The sequence below is a fragment of the Gavia stellata genome, chromosome 4, assembly GCF_030936135.1.
Source record: "Gavia stellata isolate bGavSte3 chromosome 4, bGavSte3.hap2, whole genome shotgun sequence".
Classification (NCBI taxonomy): domain Eukaryota; kingdom Metazoa; phylum Chordata; class Aves; order Gaviiformes; family Gaviidae; genus Gavia; species Gavia stellata.
This window is the reverse complement of record NC_082597.1, coordinates 15,541,312-15,561,931: the sequence shown is the minus strand read 5'-3', so window position 1 is coordinate 15,561,931 and position 20,620 is coordinate 15,541,312. Positions and strand designations below refer to the sequence as shown.

At 38.3% G+C, this 20,620-nt stretch overlaps 1 protein-coding gene across 2 annotated transcripts in view; it reads left to right on the top strand.

Annotated features, from left to right (window-relative positions):
- Positions 1-203: 203 nt before the first annotated feature.
- Positions 204-20,620, top strand: part of ATXN7L1 (ataxin 7 like 1) — a 39,468-nt gene continuing 19,051 nt past the window's right edge. The window contains exons 1-3 of one of the 2 annotated variants that reach the window (XM_059816565.1): positions 204-214; positions 6,991-7,213; positions 16,225-16,508. In XM_059816565.1, coding sequence (XP_059672548.1) covers positions 7,008-7,213; positions 16,225-16,508 — 490 coding nt within the window. In that variant the 5' untranslated portion in view covers positions 204-214; positions 6,991-7,007. Of the gene's footprint in view, positions 215-6,990; positions 7,214-16,224; positions 16,509-20,620 lie in introns of those variants that run through there. The other variant, XM_059816566.1, reaches the window with a different exon arrangement.

Sequence of the window (20,620 nt, the reverse complement as noted above, 5' to 3'; positions counted from 1 at the left end):
TGCCTGTAGTCAAAACAGTTGGTGTGTGCGAGCGCTGATCTGGTATTTGCTGCAGCGGGTCATCTGCCTGATTTTTTTACCGTGTGCAGAATACCTAATCACGTTGCTGTGTTTCTCTGACGGCATCTGTGGCAATGTGAATCGTTTCACGTTCCAAAAGTACATGTTTACAGTCGTCGTAGAATCAGATTAAGTTGGCAGCCTGCTCCTCTCTGTAAGTGGCTCAGTTTACATTTCTTCTTCTAGCAGGATGTTTTGCATAATTTTACTGATCCTACTCACTTGTAGACTTTGTGAAATGGAGAATTGTTTTAGGGGGTTTATGTCAGAAAGCGAAGCTTGTGTTTATTGTAAATAAACACCAGCAGAAGGGTGGTTATTTTAGCACTTGATAATTTCCCAATTATGTCATTTGACCTGGAACGAAGCTTGCGATTGTCGAGCTGCGTTTTGTGCAGTGGATCAGTCCGGGGGTTTGAGCTGGCAGTTTATTTCCTTTGTCAGTTTACAAGAAGTATCAAAATGAAACCGACTGTGCTGTTTCCTTTCCAGTGCGCAGCGCAAGAAGGGTGGAACGGTTTGCGGATATTATTTCCAAAGTTTTTCAGCTGGACTTGGAGTAGTGTTTTGTCAAAAAAGCTGGTAAAGTTATCCTTCGGTCTTGCAATCTTGTGCTGTAGTTTGCTAGCATCAATAAGTTTATTTTTGCTTAACCTTATGTACTGGGTTTTGTTAGGTTTTTTTCAGACTGTGGCTGCAAAATGAAAGTGCTTACAAGGTGTTTATGAACTTCTGTTATGAACCAGCTGCCAGTTACTGCAGGATGACACATTTCTGCACGCAGTCTAGTTGTTCAGTTTTCTGGTTGCTGGCTCTCGCTTTTTGGGCATGTGTGGCTTTTTTCTGTTTTAGTTTTATTAGAATTAATGCCAAGTACATTTGCAAACTTTGAACTGGGATCAGTACAAGGTGGCAGGTTTCACTTGCTATTTGCTGAAATTGTAAGTATACATTGCTCAACTTTGCACAGTGAAGAGCTGTGCAACAAAACACCTCAGGATATACTGTAAACAGAAAAACTGTAGTTTGTGCATAGGTGGTGTATGGAGTTACCATAAGTAACATCTTCATCAGCAAGACTGTGATACATTACTGGAACAGAATCATGTTGTAGATGAGATACTAAATTTCATTACCATCTGCTTAAATATTATAAATGGGGAGTAACAATCAGTATTCATACTGTGTTAGGGACAGTCAGGTAAATTAGTTTATGCTATTTTAAGTAAAAGGGCTATGAACTCAAGGGTTGTACTGAATACAAGCTTAAAAGGAGTTTTATTATTCTGCAATGTTTACTAACAGCAAATAACTTTCTTACCTTTCTGGGCTTTAGCAATTATATTTTTTTTGCTTTCACCAAGTGTAATACCAAGCTATAATCCATAGCACTAGGTCTCTGAGTTATTAGTGGGTCAACCTAAAATTGATCTTTGTTTTAGGCCTCTTGTATGCAGGAAGTCAGATCGTGCTAAACGAGAGTAATGTTTCAAAATGACTGGTGATGACAAAGTTCTAGTGTCTGTCTTCTGACAATGTTAGAGGGGGGTTTTTTTGTTTTGTTTTGTTTCAACTACCTGCAAAAAAAATACTGAAAGACCAAAGGCGTATCTTTCTCTATGCTCAAGCTGTATCACATGACTTTTTTCCTTTGCAATCTTTTGTGTCTCACTGATGGAGAAGACACTAATTGTGGGCAAAACCGTCCGCTTGATTTGATCAATTTTGAGTAGCGCATGTTGGGTAAGAATGGATTTAGGTGGGATATACTAAGAAATGTTTTTTGTTTGTAGTCCAAATTAGAGATATCTGCAGTTTCAGAATCATATAAAGATCTGTTTGGGTATAAAATGACTGCAGTCCATCTGGAAACATATGGTTGGCGTGTTTTACTGGCAGCATATTTATTGTTGTGTTGTTGTCTGTAAGGTTTGCTGTGAGCTAAGTGAGTGCTTGATCTCGTGTGAGAGAGCCGAGGCAAAAATTTGAGAAGAGACTTTCTACTCAGAATGTGGTTTTGCCTCTTTCCCACACGCTGTGCTTGTGGCTCTGGAGCTCATGTTGCCTCTCTATTGCTTTGCCTTTTGCTTATGATTAGAAGGAGATGTGGCGTTTCCTGCAAAACAGCTGCTAGTATTCCCTGGTGACCCGTCAGAGAGGATCCAGTGGAATTACAGATTCAAAGGCAGACCTAGAGGACTTTGGCAGCTGCAGCAGAGGTTTTGGGGAAAGGTAGGGGGTTGCGTTGTGTAGGATGCAGGAAGGAGAATTAGAAATGGAGTACAAGGGCATGGGAGAGAAGCTCTGGAGATTCAGGGGCTGTTAAGTCTCCAACAACATAAGGACTTCACATCTACAAACAATTCAGATTTGGCTGAGAAAGTTGGACTATATCCATGTTTCCGTAGGACATGGAGAATCTCCTGGAATAGTTTAAGATCATTCGCAGTGCTACTGATGCAGAGTTTGCAATGCACATTAGGACAATACGTAGCGCTAGGCTTTTAGACTGTTGCCACTAACTAGAAAAAATAATAGATATTGATCTGAAATTGATTCTTTAGAAACTGCAGTTAATTCAGGGAGAGAGTGTTAAACTTTCCTCTGAGATTAATGTCATTAATACATTAACTCTTTGACAGCAGAAGTCACATGTTGCTTGTCACTTGCTGCAGTGGCTGCACTGAGACAGCTGAGAGGTTGCAGAAGGATTAATGCAGTAAAGAGGATTGTAACTTTGATGGTGTTCTCTCTGCTCTTGGATTTGACAGCAACTGGCATTTAGAAACAAAACAGAATATGTGTTGTTATTTATGTGGAGTGTAAACATCCATTTGGAAGTATTTAAATGAATCGTAAAAATTCTCTTTCATATTTTAAACCTGAGCACACATTCATAGCATTGCAGGCTTCTGCAGAAACTGAAATGCATGTAGAATTTAGGTTAGTATCTTATGAGTGATAACTGGTTTTCTAGTTGCCTTGCAGGACTTCTGTGTTTTTTAGGGCCAAAAATTTTCATTCTACTTTAGGTTCATTTATGTCCAGTGACTGTGACACTTCCGTATGTAAACAGGGACAGCCATGTCCACAGCTATGTGTGTACAAGTTCACCTGGCCTGCTAGATCTAATCTGTTTACACACGAACTGCAAATGAGCGTAGAAATTTTTACACAGATGACTGGTTGTGTCCTGAATGTGTTAGTATGTGAATATCTAATTTTATAACAATTGTTTGGTGTTGAAATGTCTTTTATTCACATATTAATTTATTACATAGGCTGTATAATAGCAGATTTCTATATTGTGTATAATTCCTTGTGTATATGTAAAATACGAATAGACAAATCAGTAGAAATTTTTAAAAAACAGATGTGACCAGGAAACTCAGTTTGATAGAGGACCACTGCCACCGTGGCTTAAGCAGTTGATTTTGAAAGCTGACAGCCTTCTTGCTTTGTCATATATTCCCATTATCTTTCTTTGAAACTTAGTACCAATGTCTAAGGCTGATTCACGACCACATACGTAGTAAGGAAGGAGGAAGCGAGAGGCAACCTAATAGTTCTTGAGAAGGAATATATAAATATTTAGCTATGATTTATGCCGCCACCATTGAGATTTGTCTATGAGATTTCATGCCTTTGGCAAGTCCAGCCTCCTGCGGCCCTGCTTGACCAGCTCAAACAGTGGTTTTCTGCCCCCTTGGAGGGAGTTACTCTTCCAGCTCCCCACTGTGGCCCTACCTGCAAGGTGTCGCTGCCACCTTCTCCTGCTGACACTGTAGTGATGTTCGCTTATGTGAGTAAACGTGCAGATTTTACCTGTCCGAGCAGTGTCTGAGAACACCGATGGTTGTGTGGCACTGGCTATTTACATTCTTCCTCCAGTATGACTTTACACTGGTCATAATTTCCATTTTGCTTCTAGGAAATTTCAAGAGAAGCTGGGTAATGCTGATAAGTCTCAAATATGTATCAGAGTCTGTCTAAAACATGGAAGACTTTCTGTAGCCATGTTCTGGGGCAAGAGGGGAGTTTCAGGAGGTAAAAGGAAACACCAAATATAACAGTTGGTTCTGATCACAAGAATGACCACCAATCTGACACATTCAGATAAAATAAGTAACTTCATCATCTTTTCCTTCCCTATCTTTTAAGTAAACATTTATTTAAAAATAGTGGGATGCACTTTATTATATTGTCGTATCACAACAGCGCCTCTTCCAACATTTTCTATGTTACAGTAAAAAAATCCAAAGTCAATGTGCTGGTTTGCTCTTGGGAATTAATAAATTGAGAAAGTTTTCTAGGGAAAAGAACCAAACATTTAACTTGACTAAAAATCCAGTGTAAAGAGACTGTTAAAAAATAACTTGCTATAGCATGTGATACTTACATGACTAAAATACAATTTTAGATGATCAGTATCTTGAATGTCCATCTTTCCAGAAGATTAATTTTAATAAGAGTAGTGTATTTCACTTCCAAATATATCCATAGGGATGATAGCAAAGACACAGTTTACTAGAAGGCAGTCGGTCTTGAGAAAACCAGTAGCTGTGGTGAAGATTAGAGTAATTAATCCTGAATTTATATAATTTGTCTATGGAAATCATGTTTTTAAAGTTTCACTTTATATGCAGCTTGGTTTTGTTGGTTACATAGCAATTCCTTTTCATCAGTCCTCAATTAATTAATGGGAAACTTGCACATTTTTATTAAGCTAATTTAAATTGATTAAGTAGTTGCTGAGAAGGTTGGTGAATCTTGAAACAATAACTATTATTTACTGAAATAAAAACTCTGTGAATGGAACTCTGCATTTCCGAGGCAGATGCGTAGCTTACACGGTTGTTGCCACAAATGTGAGGTGAAATGAATGTAAATTAAATGAATCCTGCAAAGGACTTTTAAAGGCAGAGGCTGCACACTGATGCATGTGGTGGGGTGAAAACTGGCAAATGACAGTTGGCATTTGGGGTGTGAGGGGAGCTACTTTTTGTATTTAAAAAAAAAATAGGACTGTTTTGTTCTTCAGTTGCAGGAGAATCTGGAGGGAATCTCATCATTTGTAATTAAAGCTGTGAATATGAAGATATGGAAGTGCTTGATCTTTAATAGAAAATGCTTTTATTTAGTCACTGGAAGTATAATAGAAACCGTTTGGAATGTTCTTTAATTTTTTTAAGGAGTATTTATCTTTGTTCTCGAGGTATTCGCCTATTGCAAATTAATCATGGATGAATCCTTCTGCTACTGGCAAGTTTTTACTTGTGAGGATGCCAGACAAATTGTCATGTTTTGATTCTCTGTGGGAAAATTTTTCTTAGTTATCCTTGAAATATCAAACTAGCGAGTGCAGGGTTGATGATGTAAATACAAAACCTTCCCTTGCAGCAGCAGGTCGCTGTTGTTTCCTTAACCTGCTTTTGGCTGACGGGATGATGCTGCACAACCTCAAAGAGTAGCACACACTTGGATTCTTCAAGTTAAGTGCTGAAGGCTTTAGATGAGGAAAAATTGCCACATGTTGAAGGAGAAGCTCCAGCTTGTCTGAAGTTCTTGGTCTATAATTACATTATGCTTGCTGCTTTTGATTACTGTGTCAGTAGTGGGGGTACCCGGCGGATCCCCGCCGTGGAGGCTCTTGGTGCCGGGGTGCCAGCAGGCCAGAGTCAGCTGCTGCTGAGCACAGCCCTGCTGACTGGAAAATTCCTCTTCCCCCAGCCCATCCGTGCCGTCCGCCGCCTCTGGCTGGGGACACTGGGGCTGGCTTGCTGTGGGATGAAGGGGTTGGGGAAAGGGTGTTTCCGCAAATGGGGGGTCTGGACTCTTAAGGATTTATAGCACCTCTCAGCAAAAAACAACTCCTATCTCTTGTAATGTTTTGTAGTTGTGCTTAAGTTCACAGCAGCAAGCCCGTTGTTTGCAGCACGCTGTCATCAGCCGGCTGGCCAAGCACTAGCACTTCTCCCCTGGAGAAGTATATAATTTGTAAAGAATGGCCAAATATGTTCTTAAAACAATCTTTTTATTTAACAGTATCAGGGATAGGACATTTAGATTTTAAAAAATACTAATAATAACCAAACCCAAACAATTCTGCTGAAGTCTCTCTGTCCTGAAGCCTATTCTCCTCTTGCGGGGTCAGCAAGGCCTTGCTTTTTGCAGTACTTAAGAGGTCTCTCATGTGAGCATGAACAGTGCTTACACAAGGGCCTGACCTCTAGATGCAATGTTTGTAATGATATATAAACTTCCTGCTTTTTTGCACTTGCCATTTCCTCTGTGTAGAAGAAAATAAGCTTTTACCTTGATTGGTGCTCGGAGATAGCTCCAAGCTATGAACCAGGCAGAGCCTACCTCTCTGGAAGGGCTGGGAGCAGTAGTCTTTTTGCTACTTCTCAGTCTTCTGGTTGTTTTCCTTACAGCTTCCCATTAAACTTGAAACAAGATGGTCATAAAGTAAACTGCCCAATAACCAGGTCACATGAATTCTTCATAAAGCATTATAGAAACAATCTCATATCTGTCACAGAGTATTTCACCGAGTCATCTGAACTTTTGTTAGATACTCTCCTCTTTCTTCTTTACGTGAAAGAGCTGGGACACCTAGTGTACCTCACACAGATGCTGGCGGTTGCTTATTGCTTAAAAAATGGTTTGAGATTTCTTGGTGAAATTTTCTGGGAGATTATTAGCATTTATTTTACTATTTTTTACATTTTTCAGAGCACTTTACGGCATTGATTTTGTTTAATTATCATTTGGCTTCATTACATTCACAACAGTAACGAACTGGTGTTCTTCAGAGTGATGAAATCATTGTAACTAGCATAGAAAGGAACCATTTCCTCTTCCCTGACTTCTTTTTTTTTTTCTTTTAGCCTGTGAAATGCTGTAAAGCTTATTGTTTTTCCATTACAGAACGAAGACACGGTTCGATGTGTAAACCTTCCCCTTCTCCAGCTTCTCCAGCCTGCAATTCCAGGACATCCCTAGTACAGATGAAACCGAAATCCTGTATCAGCGGCCATAACCCTGTCAGCAGCAACTCAAAGCCATTCAAAACGCCCAAAGACAATCTACTTACCTCCAGTAGCAAACAGCACACAGTCTTTCCTTCAAAAGTATCACGGGATAAACCATGGTAAGTACCAAAATAATAGTTACCAAAGATGTTGGTGTTAAAGAAATAGTAAGTATCTCTATGTTCTAGTATCTCGCAGTTCTGTTTTGTGTCTTTATCAATGATCTGGATGAGGGGAGGGAGTGCACCCTCAGTAGGTTTGCAGATGACACCAAGTTGGGCGGGAGTGTGGATCTGCTCGAGGGTAGGAAGGCTCTGCAGAGGGATCTGGACAGGCTGGATCGATGGGCCAAGGCCAATTGTATGAGGTTCAACAAGGCCAAGTGCCGGGTCCTGCACTTGGGTCACAACAACCCCAGGCATCGCTACAGGCTTGGAGACGAGTGGCTGGAAAGCTCCCCTGCAGAAAAGGACCTGGGGGTGTTGATTGACAGCCGGCTGAATATGAGCCAGCAGTGTGCCCAGGTGGCCAAGAAGGCCAACGGCATCCTGGCTTGTATCAGAAATAGTGTGGCCAGCAGGAGTAGGGAGGTGATTGTGCCCCTGTACTCGGCGCTGGTGAGTCCGCACCTTGACTCCTGTGTTCAGTTTTGGGCCCCTCACTCCAAGAAGGACATTGAGGTGCTGGAGCATGCCCAAAGACGAAGAAGAAGCAGCTGGTGAAGGGTCTAGAGCACAAGTCTTATGAGGAGTGGCTGAGGGAACTGGGGTTGTTTAGTCTGGAGAAAAGGAAGCTGACGGGAGAACTTACTGCTGTCTACAGCTACCTAAAAGGAGGTTGTAGCCAGGTGGGTGTCGGTGTATTCTCCCAAGTAAGAAGCGATATGACAATGGGAAACAGCCTGAAGTTGCACCAGAGGAGGTTTAGATTGAATATTAGGAAAAATTTCTTCACTTGAAAGAGTTGTCAAACATTTGAACAGGCTACCCAGGGAGGTGGTGGAGTCACCATCCCTGGAGGTATTTAAAAGATGTGTAGAAGTGGTGCTTAGGGACATGGTTTAGCAGTGGACTTGGCAGTGTTAGGTTTATGGTTGGACTCCATGATCTTAAAGGTCTTTTCCAACCTAAACAATTCTATGATCCTATATTTCTATGATCCTTTATTTATATTTCACAATCATTAAAAAAAAAAAATCCATATTCTCATCAAGTTTACAGTTTAAGGCTCTACATTTCCTAAGGGAGGAAACTGGGATGTTTTTAAATTAAAAGAAAATTTATATATAGGAAGAAGAAAAAGGACTGGGTTACATTTCTGATGCTCCATCATATGTCTGCTTTTCTAAGATGCACATAGCAAGTGAGATATTGACCCAGTTTGCTATCTTTAAGGTCCATCTTCTATTACAATATCAGCCCTTAAAGCTGATGCTTTTAAACAGTAGGATAATTTTTGCAGAGTTCTTAATATTGGCTTAACTGATGTTCATGAAAATGCACTGGTTATAGTCATTTATCTTCAACAGCAGCTGCCATTGGAGCTCATTCTGTATTTTGATAATGTTTGATGCCTTGTAAGAAGGCAGAGAAAATTCTGGCTGCAAAAATCACAATTTGTTTGCCAGTGGGGAAAAATGAGGCACGTAGTAGTTAAAGATACTGTAATCATCATGTAACAGATCACAAACAGTCTGAAGTGGAGATCAGTGAAATTGTCTTTCAAAATTTAGTGTTAAGTGCCTTAGATTACATGACTTGTTAAAGAATAAAATCAGTCTGATAATCATCACAGGTTATAGAGAGCTGACAGCTGTTATGGAAGAAAGTGTTTGTTCCTATTCCATTAGAATTCTAGAAAATACTCAGCAGGTCTGATAAAAGAGAAATTGTTCATAAAATTTAATCTTAAATTTAAGATAAGATTATATCTTCCGTTCAGCTGTCTGTACAAGCCATAGAATTTTACCCACTTACCTTTTAGAAAGAAGTACTTAATTGACATAAATACATTTGTCTCAAAAATGCAGATAGGATTCATCATGTATCCACGTATGTTGTGATTTGTCATCCTCAGAAGCTTCCGGTTACTCAGTGCTTTTGTCTGTTACATTGTAGTCTCATACCACAAATATTTACTTGACATAGGTTCTTCCAGACAGTTATCGAATTAGCTTAATTCGGGAATTGTATCACTTGTAATGATTGCTTTCCAAACCTGGAATAACCTTTGTTGTGCTTCCCTGATTCTTTCATACAGCATCTCTTTTAAATTTTAACTGTTACAATTAGTAGTAGTATTTCAGCAATGGCCTCTGCAACAGCATGGCGCGGTAGATCTGTCTATTGTCATGCCTGCCTGTGTGTACACCCAACTCTTCTGTTGTTTTATTCATTGTAGTTTTGGTTGAGTCATCTTCTTAAACATTGACTGAGTAGCTTTTTCTTTTCTTCACATCCTGTGTTGTTCCTAGATGTACTTCAGGATGCTCCTCAGCTAATGCTTTAAAAAACATGATCAGAATGATCACATGAAAGAGATCTGGAATTGTTTCATTTTTGTAGCCACTGTTTTAATACTTCCCTTCTTGCAGTTGGAATATGAAGGATTATTGTGAATACATCACCCCAAAATATCTGTCAGCACTGATTTTTCCCTGTATCTCTCTAACATCATTACTATTAATACAGCAGTACTTAGAGACTGGAGTAGTGCTGGAGCACCACTGCGCTGTGCACAAGATTACTGTAAACCATCATTTTCTGAAGCTTGCAGTTGAGGTGGTAAGAGGTATAGCAAAAGTGTAGAAAATAGAGAGAAAAAGGCAAAGAGTAAGATGATTGGTAGTAACAAGAATAATAATGAACAAGTGTTCATAATTAATAAGAATACCCCAGATACTTACCCTTTATAAAAGGCATTCCTGCGGCCAGGAACTCTCCCTCACTGCTGATCTGCCCAAAGGATGCCACTTCGCTTGCTGTGCCCCAGTGCAGCTTCTGAGCACTGCCCTGAAGGATTTGGGTGCTGTGATGTTGCTGTGATGTTCATTTCCACCCATCCGTGATCCTGAGGCAGTGTAAAGTTGGGGTAAAGTGTTCAAGTAAGCTAGCTCTGTGACACCAGCTGAAGCAAGTCTCCTTCACCTCCCTCCACAAGGATTAGCCATTGCCTGCCAGAAGTTCTGAAAATGAAGAAAATGAGATGGAAATTATGTGGTTTTCATCATCATGTAGAAAACTGACAGTCTTTCTGTAAACAGAAATGAGATCACAAAGTTATACCTATGGGCAATCATTTAAAATTTATAATGTCACTTTTCAAAGGATTTTTTTATTCCTCTGTCAGTCTTTATTTCTTTGTGTTAGGAAATTATTCATACTGAGGTTGAGAAAGTGAAGCTAGTCAAGATTTAAGGATATCCCTAATGCAGCATGGAACTGGGAACAAAATTCAGCAGAGTTAACTTGGACCACATATTCTAACCACTAAATCACAAATACTTTGTTACATTGTAGAGGTGATCCCAGCAATGTAGAAATGAACAAAGTTTTACGTTTTCAAATGTTTTCTCACAAATTTGAAAAGAGTTGAATGAGTGGCTGAGATTTTAGAATGAAAATGGTTACGAGTGACCCAAAAAAACCCCAGCAAAATTACATAACAGCAAGGAAAAATAATTTTTAAAAGCCTGAAGAAAGGAAACAGAGGTAATAAGGAGCCCAACTGGGGTTAAACTATGACAGGAGTGTTGTGACGTACTACAGTTACTTTTCTTGCTTGGGAATGGCAGTGACAAGCCATGGCTTGGAACTAAAAAAAATTGCCACAAGATACTTAAGAGGGAAATTCACTTTTGTTTCAGGAGTTTGTCGCAGGTTCTGCTGAAAGAGTTGTTAGAATAGAATAGAATAGAATAATTTCAGTTGGAAGGGACCTACAATGATCATCTAGTCCAACTGCCTGACCAAGAACGTGAGAAAACAGAAGGAAATCAGTTATCTTATCTGAAAGAAAGAATGAGCTTTTGAAGCCTGTCATGATCAAGCACTTTGTGTAGCCCACAGATATTTTTGTAGCCTTTTTCTGGTTCCCTTCTAATTCGTCAACATTGGTATTGAACCACTGGTCAGCAATACTGGAAGGCATATTCTGGTATCAATATAACTAGGGATGTGTGAAAAGTAAATTTGCTCCTTAATCTTATTTGCCATATCCCATTTTTTAATATAAGCGCAACGATACAATAAAAGCTCATATTGCTTATCCACTGTGACCACTAAATATTTTTGTCACTATTTTTCAGTATATTGTTTCCCTGTATTTCACTGCAGGCTGAATAGCTTGTTATTTCATGTGTAACTTTACGTTTGCTTGTATTAAAATATCTTTTTGACTGAATGAGCTTTACCAGACACTCCAGGCTGCTTTTTATAACTGCCTTTGACTCCTCATTATTTAGTTTCCCTCGATCCTGATTCGATCAGCAAATGTTATCCCCAGTAATCTTACATTTATTTCTAAAGACCAGTGAAGTTTTCAGTCATGTCAGACTTGATAAAGATGGCTAAAAAGTCCCCCTAGCAAGCACCCTTATTGAATCATAAATCTCTGAAAAACTAGGTTTTAATATTATGTTGCTTAACGTTTGCTTTTAAATGGTTCTTATTTGTGTTTTGTAACGCCTTTCAAAAGTCGGAACATTTTCACAGTTATCTTTGTCAGCTTAACTGGTAACCTCATCAAAACGTGAAACCAGATTTCTTTGCCAAGGTCTGATTTTCAGCAAAACTATATGAACTAATTGTTTATCAGTTTATTTTTATTAGTTTTTCCATTATTTCTTCCAAGACACTCTGGTTTGGGTTTTCCGTGTGGATGCAATAGCAGCACTCAGCTAGCTTCTCTAAGTTGCCAAATATTCCAAGATTGAACTAGAAATTAATATGCTGAGACCCAATATCTCTCCAACTCTTTTGGAACTCATGGCCACATTATCCAGATTTGCTTATGAAAAAAAAAAAAAAAAAAGAAAAAAAAAAAGGGTGATTTTTCAGCGGGAACTTTACACTTACTGAGGGAATCAGAAACCGTTTTTATTTGTTTGGAGAGCGTTATCATGCTTCCTTCTTAGTATAGAAGAAATACTGAATGTTTCTGTCATTTTTGCATCGCTAATAACTATTTTACTGCTATTATTTGAATTTCTTTTGTAAAAAAAAAAGTAAACTTGTCTTTACTGAATACAGATTTTTCTCACCTATCTTTTGGCAATCGTCTGTACTCCCAGTTTTCTTATTTTTATTGATTGTTGTGTGCCCTTCCTCGGTTTTTGTTTGTTGCATGTTGTTTTTCTAATTGTCCCTTTCAGCAGTTGTCTTTAATAAATCTAATTTCTGTATAATATATATATGTAATACATATACTAATTTCAAAAAATTATTTTTGAAATATAGTAAATAAGATTAAAAACCTTATTTACTATTTTTCTAACAAACTTTTTAAAGATATCCTTGGTTTTCACTCAAAAAAACTCAGTTTGGGAAAAGAACTCTCTTTAACCATCAAATATAAATATAAGCATTCGTGATTTATTTACCTTTTTAGTCCTTAGTAGTTGACCACGGTGACTGGTCCTGTGCAACTTCCAGTTTGCCGTTTGGTTATCAATTCATCTTTGTGTGTTATGCTAAGATGAAACTAGAGTTCCTTAATGTTAAATGAAGTACCCACTTACATTTTTTAAAAAAAAAAAAAAAGAGAAATTATCATCTGTAGCTTCTACAATAATAAGCTTCTCAAATAATTTACTGTAGACTGCCAGGAGTCCTACAGAATGTGTGTCTTCAAATACTGTAGTATTTTTCTTTTTTCTTCTACATCGCAATGAAATGCATAATGAAGGTTGACTTTTTGATCTGTAACAAAATTAAATGAAAATGTTCCCTCCCTGGGCTTTGTTCATTATCACAGTGATCCATCTGTATGTGCCCTAGGATTTGAGGTTCTGAGCACTGCAAAACAGAGAAGCTTTTTTCATATTAACCGTGTTTTACTACTAGACCAGATAATAACACTTGACCCCTTCACTGTGTATCAGTACTTTGAATTAAGATAGATCTTAGAAACTGGTCATGAAGATTTGTTCATATGTTTTTACATAGTTTTTATACAGTAAAACTACTTGATCTAGAGTAAAAAAATTCTACTTTCAGAAAAGGTAATTGCAATCTGTTTAAAAGCAAAAAAAAAATAATTCCTACCCTCAGATGTTATAATTTGTGTCTGTCATTTAACTTCATAAATTCCGGACAGTTTTAAAAAGTAGAGGATCAAATCTTCTCTTTCATAGCTCCATGTTTGCATTGTCATTGAAATAATTAATACAATTCTGGTTTAGTGAGTAAGTTAAATTTTTTTGCTTAGTTACTGACCAGCGCTCTACATTTTACTGCAGGCAGATCGGTATTCTGGTTAGCTGACTGCTGTATTTATGGTACTACAGGATATGGAAGTTTCATATAATTTAATTCCAGCTCCAGAATATGTCTTGGTGTCTAAATCTTCTTTTTAGTTTTACACACATACTGTTTATATCAAGGTTCGTACATTTTTCTATGTTAAAATACCCTTAGAACAAAGATTAACAATTTTCCAATATGGGAGAGTCCACTCCAGCCACACATGCTGCACTTTCTGCTTATTATCTTCAGCAGCTATGGAGAAACAGAGGTTTTGTAGTAGTCCAGGAAGGTGAAGACTTGAGTTAATTTGGACCCTGCTTCCGACGTTTCTGAAGGGTGTCCCGTGGAGAATGCCATCTCAAAGTAATCTTTTTCTGCTTTTAGAAACTCCACACCTGGTAGCCATTCCTTCTGTAGGAGGAATGCAATGAGTGCCATTTTTCAGACACAAAAGACTGAAATTATGTGAGACTTGTGAATGGGGGAAGCCCCAAACCATACAGTAATGTGCAGACAGGCAAATGTTGTCTGTCTTGGGACACTGGTAACAGTGTGGTCTCTGGCAAGAAACTCTGCTTACCTGAACTGCAACATGCCAGCGTGCTTCGGAATATATGCTAATTTTACAGCGGTTGTGTATTTAAGAAATATCATATGAGTAATGTACATGTAGAAGCTCTGCACTGCCATGCAAAATTAGTGCAGTGATGTGCAAGAAGCAGACTGTTCTTTGAGTACAGTTTGCTAAGGAGTAATTTCGCACTATATAAATACATTTCATTTTACCTTCAAGCATGCACATCAAGTTAAGCCTTTAAGATGATAATAGATTAAAGAATCCCTGAGTTTTAATAAGTTTTTCTGTGTGGAACAGCCTCCTCAACTGTCACCTTTATGCTGGGGATTAAAATTATGGAGGTTAGCTTAGTTCGGTGCAATTCAGAAAGGAAAAGATAAGAATACTGTTAAGGAGACTCTCATGCTTCTAGATGAGGAATTTGTTTTACCTTTTAAACATCACCATTGCATTTGTATTTAAGAAAACTTGTGTTTCTTTTGTTTGCTCAGTGTGTAATGATAGTCTGAAAATTGTCATTTTTGCATGATCCATGTGTGAATTTGCTTACGAGGTAGATAGTCAACTATTTGGCAAAAGCAACTCTTTGGGCAGCGTTATGGGAAAAACTGAATAAGTGAGATGTTTTCATTTGTGGCCTCCAATGAAACCTGGGTTTAAAGTTCTGGGAATTTAGTTTTTTAACTATTTTTTCTCTGGGTTCATTTCAGTAAGGAGGAGTATATAATTTATATATTATACATTAATTGGTAATCACAAGACATCTGATTTTGGAGTTGTTGGGTAGGTAAAAAGCAGCTATCGTTGTTGGATATCATGCAGATAGCAGCTGGAAATGTTAAAATAATGTTGGAATTGAAAATCACTTGTCTCAATCTTTTTTGCTGCCAAATTGAGAAGGTAACATTTGTTAGTGTTGCAAATATGCTGTGGTGGTAGTTATGTTAGGAGAAGTTAGTTACTGCAGGCTTTATTCTGAAAAGGGCCAACTAAGCTAATGATTATATTAGGAATTTTTATTTTTAAGTTCATAAGTTTTTATTAAAAATACATTTTAGTAATGCTCAATTCATCAAGGATTTTAATACTTTTAAAGGGACCACTGTTAAGATTTCTGTGCTTAAAATCTCTTTTCTCCTTGTTTCCAGAACTTGTATGTCATTCAGACACATCTGAGCAAATGAATTCTTTTTGTGTTTGTTTAAAAATATTAATATTGTTAGCAAACTACTTCATTATCGTGGTTAGTACAGCATACACATATCTGATATGTGCTTGTGTTAAAGTAATGAGACCATATATGTAAGGGAGTATGTTTTGGTTAGTACCAACGACTTATTTTGTTTATGAATAGTAGGCGATTGGATCTTAAAAAAAAAATACAGAGGTTCATTTTCATAATTCTCTGCATTGCCAGGCTTTACAGATGCCTGGTTTTGTAAACATTCGATTGAACAAAAATAGTCAATAATGGTACTAAGAAGGACATTGAGGTGCTGGAGCGTGTCCAGAGAAGAGTGACGAAGCTGGTGAGGGGTCTGGAGCACAAGTCTTATGAGGAGCGGCTGAGGGAACTGGGGTTGATCAGTCTGCAGAAGAGGAGGCTGAGGGGAGACCTTATCCCTCTCTACAATTACCTGAAAGGGGGTTGCAGAGAGGTGGGTTTTGGTCTCTTCTCCCAAGTGACTAGTGACAGCACAAAAGGAAATGGCCTCAAGTTGCGCCGGGGAGGTTCAGGCTGGATATTAGGAAAAATTTCTTCACTGAGAGAGTGATGAAACACTGGAATAAGCTGACCCGGGAAGTGGTAGAGTCGCCATCACTGGAGGTGTTCAAGGAACGTGTGGACGTGGCATTGTGGGACATGGTTTAGTGGTCATGGTGGTGTTGGTTGATGGTTGGACTTGATGATCTTGCAGGTCTTTTCCAACTGTAGTGATTCTGTGATTCTGTAAGTATTTAATTTTAGCCTGGTCTGAAGATACGGTGTCACTGTTATTGAAATTTTTATATCTGTGGAAGGAGATTAAGTAATTGTAAATCTTTGGTACAGAGAATACAACTTGAAGATTTTTCTTTGGTTTTGCAGCGTTCCTGTTCCAGTAGTCAGTCTAGAGAAAATTCCTAACCTAGTGAAGGCAGATGGTGCCAATGTTAAAATGAATTCTGCAACCACTACCACCATCACCTCCTCCTCAGCCTCGTCATCCACCATACCTGCTCCAACTTTGGTTAAATCTGGTTTGACATCCAAGTCAGTGCCACCGTCACCAGAAAAGATTCTGAATGGCAAAGGAATTATAGCTCCATCAATAGACAAGAAACACCAAAATGGCACTAAAAGCAGTAACAAGCCTTACAAAAGACTTTCAGGTAAGTGATGTTGTAGTTCATCTTTTGAGATAGTCCGTGTGTCTTCATTAATATTTCTATAGCTCAGAAATAATGTACTAATAAAATGCTGTAGCCTGGTTTTGGTTTGATTTTTATTTTTTTTTGTTTTTACTCTAAGATGCCAGTTTGCATATATGAAAAAGAAAACTTTCACACTCAGCATGTGTAAAATATTTTCAAAGTACACATTCTGTTTAGCTTGAAATTAGAGTGTTTAAGGTGTTTCTCGACTGGTCAACAGGCCGAATATAAATTTTTAAGGAAGTAGATTCATTAAAATAGAAAGGCAGGAGGCTTCCTCAAGCCATTACGTAATTTGGGTCCTTTACAGCAAAAGAAAATGTGTTTTGGTTGGGTGACTTTACTATAGCCATGATCAAGTTGAACACTTGAGGTTTAAGACATTGGATTATCCACCAAGTCATGATTTTTAAAAGAATCTTCTTTCTTGGTTTTAAATACTAGAAAATTCTAAGAAGATACGGGAAATGCTGGGGAAGTCTTAAAAGTCATAATTCCCCTCCATCCGTCTCCCCCTGTGATTCACACATGAGTGAAGATGTTTGTAGCGTGGGGATCTCAATCTTTCTCAGGAAGACAGGATGGTGGGGTTGAGGGAGCGACGTTAAATGTGGAAGTGCCCTGGATGGCCTTAGGCAGGGCAGTATTGAGGATGTAGGTCCTCATGCAAATCTGCCACCAAAACACAGAACGCCTCATCGTGGGAGGGCAGAGGCTCCATTAGAAAGGTTGCCATCCATTGGGAGGAAGAATTATTTTCCATGGAGTTCCCTGGAGGTGACCCATGTCATGTTGAAAACACGTTTTGGTTCAGAATGAAAGGAAACAAAGTGTTTTGAGGGATATTTTTTTTTTTTTTTTTTTTAACAAAAGTAACTGACTCAAGTTTACGGCTTCAGAAGCTGTGCAGGATCTATTCATCAGCTCGCAGTACATTGTGATTTGGGCAGGAGCTTCTTCTGTGTACTGAAAGGCTAATTTTGCTAATGGCAGCATGATCCGCATTAGATCGTCAGTTTGGCAGAAAGTTAGTTCACATGATTTCTAAATGTGCACTAGTTATGAACGAAGTGTAAGTTGTACAAGATAAATGCTTTCATTTCCAGTTAATGAGTGTGCCCTATTTTTTGACTGTGTATCAGGTTTATTTTTTTCATTTTGTCAAATTTGGCAGTTAGCCTATGGTACTGCTACCTTGGCTTGATTCCAGACCAGTGCGAGGTGTTTGCTAGGGCTGTGTGGGGTATGGAACAATGCCATTGCCTTAAAGGATTCAGTACACTGATTGCTTTCTTAACTAGTTAAAGGTGGTGTATAAGAAAACAGAACTGTTGCTCATAATAGCGTTCCACAAAATGAAAAAATATTAAGAGAAAGTAGCTGATTAGGCTTTTAAACCTTACATTTCACTTGCTAAGATCCAATTTGTTATTCTAATAAAAACTGTATATATTTTGCAGTTAATTTAAAATCTTGGTTTCTTTTAACCTATTATTTCCTTTAATGGTTTAGTTGCTTAATTTAGCTAATCAGTTCTGAATTCCTACTTGGGCAATTGAAACTGATACTTTTTGAGATACTTGTTTTCCTCATGTCACCACGTACCACTGCAGGGCTGTAGGTGATACTCATACCTTTTTTGTACGAGTGCTTGTTGAAATGTGTTCATAAAGCAGAATCATTTCTGTAGGGCCTTCCTTCAACTTGCTTGCTTTTTCTGTGGAGGTGACTCCATCATTATTCTGTCTCTAAGCTGTCACTCGCAGTGTCTTCTAGGCTAGGGAACGTTTCACTGGTGGACATTTCCAAATAGGCTGGAACTCTGCACAGGACTGTTTGAGCACTCCAATAGCCATTAGTTTACTTTTATATGGTTAACAAATCCACAGAATTGATACATTTTTAAAAGCTCCTCTGTCATTTTCAGGTTTAGAATCCATTCAGTCTTGCTTCTGATGCCTCATGTATTGATGCAGCAACACAATAATTTAGCAATTATTCAAATAGAAGTCCTGAGAGCACTGTAGATTAATTGCCTGTAGATTGTGTGTCACTATGATGGATTCCTCTCCATTATTATACAGAACTGTGCAAAGGCTGAGAAAAAGATCTTGGAAGGTCAATGAGATTATTATTTTAGATACCCCATAAATTTAATTCATTTCACATTAAAAGAATGAGACGGTGGCTAGGGGATTTAGGTTTCCCTCAGTCCGCTGCTGTGGAACTGTATAGCCGTTAATTTTTGAAGGTCCTTAATAGGTCTGACTGGTTTACATCTGTTTTCTTTCCTTTTTAGCAACCTCCACTCTCTCTCATACCATTTCCCTGGCTGTGGCTGAAGTTTGGTTTTTTCCTTTGCTGAGAGCTGGTGGTTGTTTGGGTGATGAATGAACCTGCCCTCTTTTCAGGAGTGCTGCTGTTGGTGAGAGAGAGAAAACAGCTCATGGAACCACAAAAGGCAGTCTGTGGCTGCCCACCATAAATGGATCGGTGTTCCCTAGTAGCAAACTGCAAAAAAAAATTTTTTTTTCCTAAATCTTTCTTAGTTCTTGTTCTCTTTGGGGTGAAGTTAAAGAATGCAGATGCCCAGTTTACAAGAAGAATATTTTTTGTGTTGCAAACAGGAGTTTGAGACAATTCAGTTTTGAGCCTTCCTCTTCTTTTGGTGAGGTTATAATGAATGCTCTTTACTCCGTCCACTGACCATGAAGAAGTGGAATCCATTCCAGAGAAACAGCTTTCTCAAGCTGTGGCTGTGCACAGGAGTCTAGGGGTTCTCATGCTACACATTTCCTAATACAGAGGTAGTCAGAAGCTGCGTTTTGTTATTGATAAGAAGATGATAATACTCATTTAATGTGTTGCCCAAACCAGGCATGTCTGTAGCAGGCAATTAGATGTTCATGATTTCTCTGGAACAGCCCTGCACACTTCAGCCAGGAGAAGTGGTTTCCTGTTTGTTTAGTATTTTCTGTTTCTCAGGGAAAGCATGTTATTTTGTTGTTTGGTAGATGGCGGAGGCTTCCACTTTTTCTGACTGTAATTCATTCTGTTGATTTTACCTCTATATGGTTTCCTAAAAACTGGCTTTGCTATAATCAGTCCTGCAAGTCTTTCTTGGTAGGGACACTCTCATTGACAAGTAGCAATCTGGATACTCCCAAAGGGACCACTTTTGATTTTTGAAGTATGTTCCTCTATTGGTCCAAAACAGTCCTTGCCTGGTGACTTTCAGAACACGTTCCACTGCCTTATGACTACCCTCAGGATTTTTCATTTGAAGGCATATTTATAAGTCCATATAGTGTATTTAATTTGTTTTTTAATTTGCGTTGAAGGTTTTTAGGTGGGTGATTCAGGAAACCGTGATAGGAATATCATACTCTCAAAAACCAGGAGTAATTAACTCCTTTAGATCATGAACCTGCATTTTCATCCATTAAGTAGAAAAAAATGTTTATTATACTCAGTCATACACAGCTACTTTTCTATTTCTGCTGTGCTGTAAAGGCCACAGAAACTGTAACTACTTGTGACAGATTTCAGTCCCTTTGTAGATTTCACCAAAAGAACCAGTGCCAACTGATTTTAGCAAGCTCACTTTTTGATATGTCTCTGCTAATAGGTCAATAACATTTAATATTTGCTTTATCATTTTTAAGTCCATATAGCAGAATACATAAAACTGCTAGTGATTGTGGTATCTGGACAACAGTTGTCTAACATGGGCTACTTGGCCTCACGTTTTTTCTTCCAGCTGTTCTACTTGCTGTGATGCTGTCATAACATTGTCAAATAGCTGTGAATTGCTGTCTTCGTCTTAGCTCTGATTTGTTTACAAAGAATTTTTAGATCCTCAGATTAAATGTCGTATTTGAGCACAGGATGTTTATTATATCTGAATGTAACACCACTGTATAGTTAAAATAGGCTTTGGTAAATAGTTTATACTCCACTATCAAACAAAAGCAAACCAGTCTGCCAATTAAAACATACAATGTCAAGGTGTATAAAGATAATGGTAGATTTTTTTGGTGGCATAAACTAACAAGTGTATGTCCATAGTT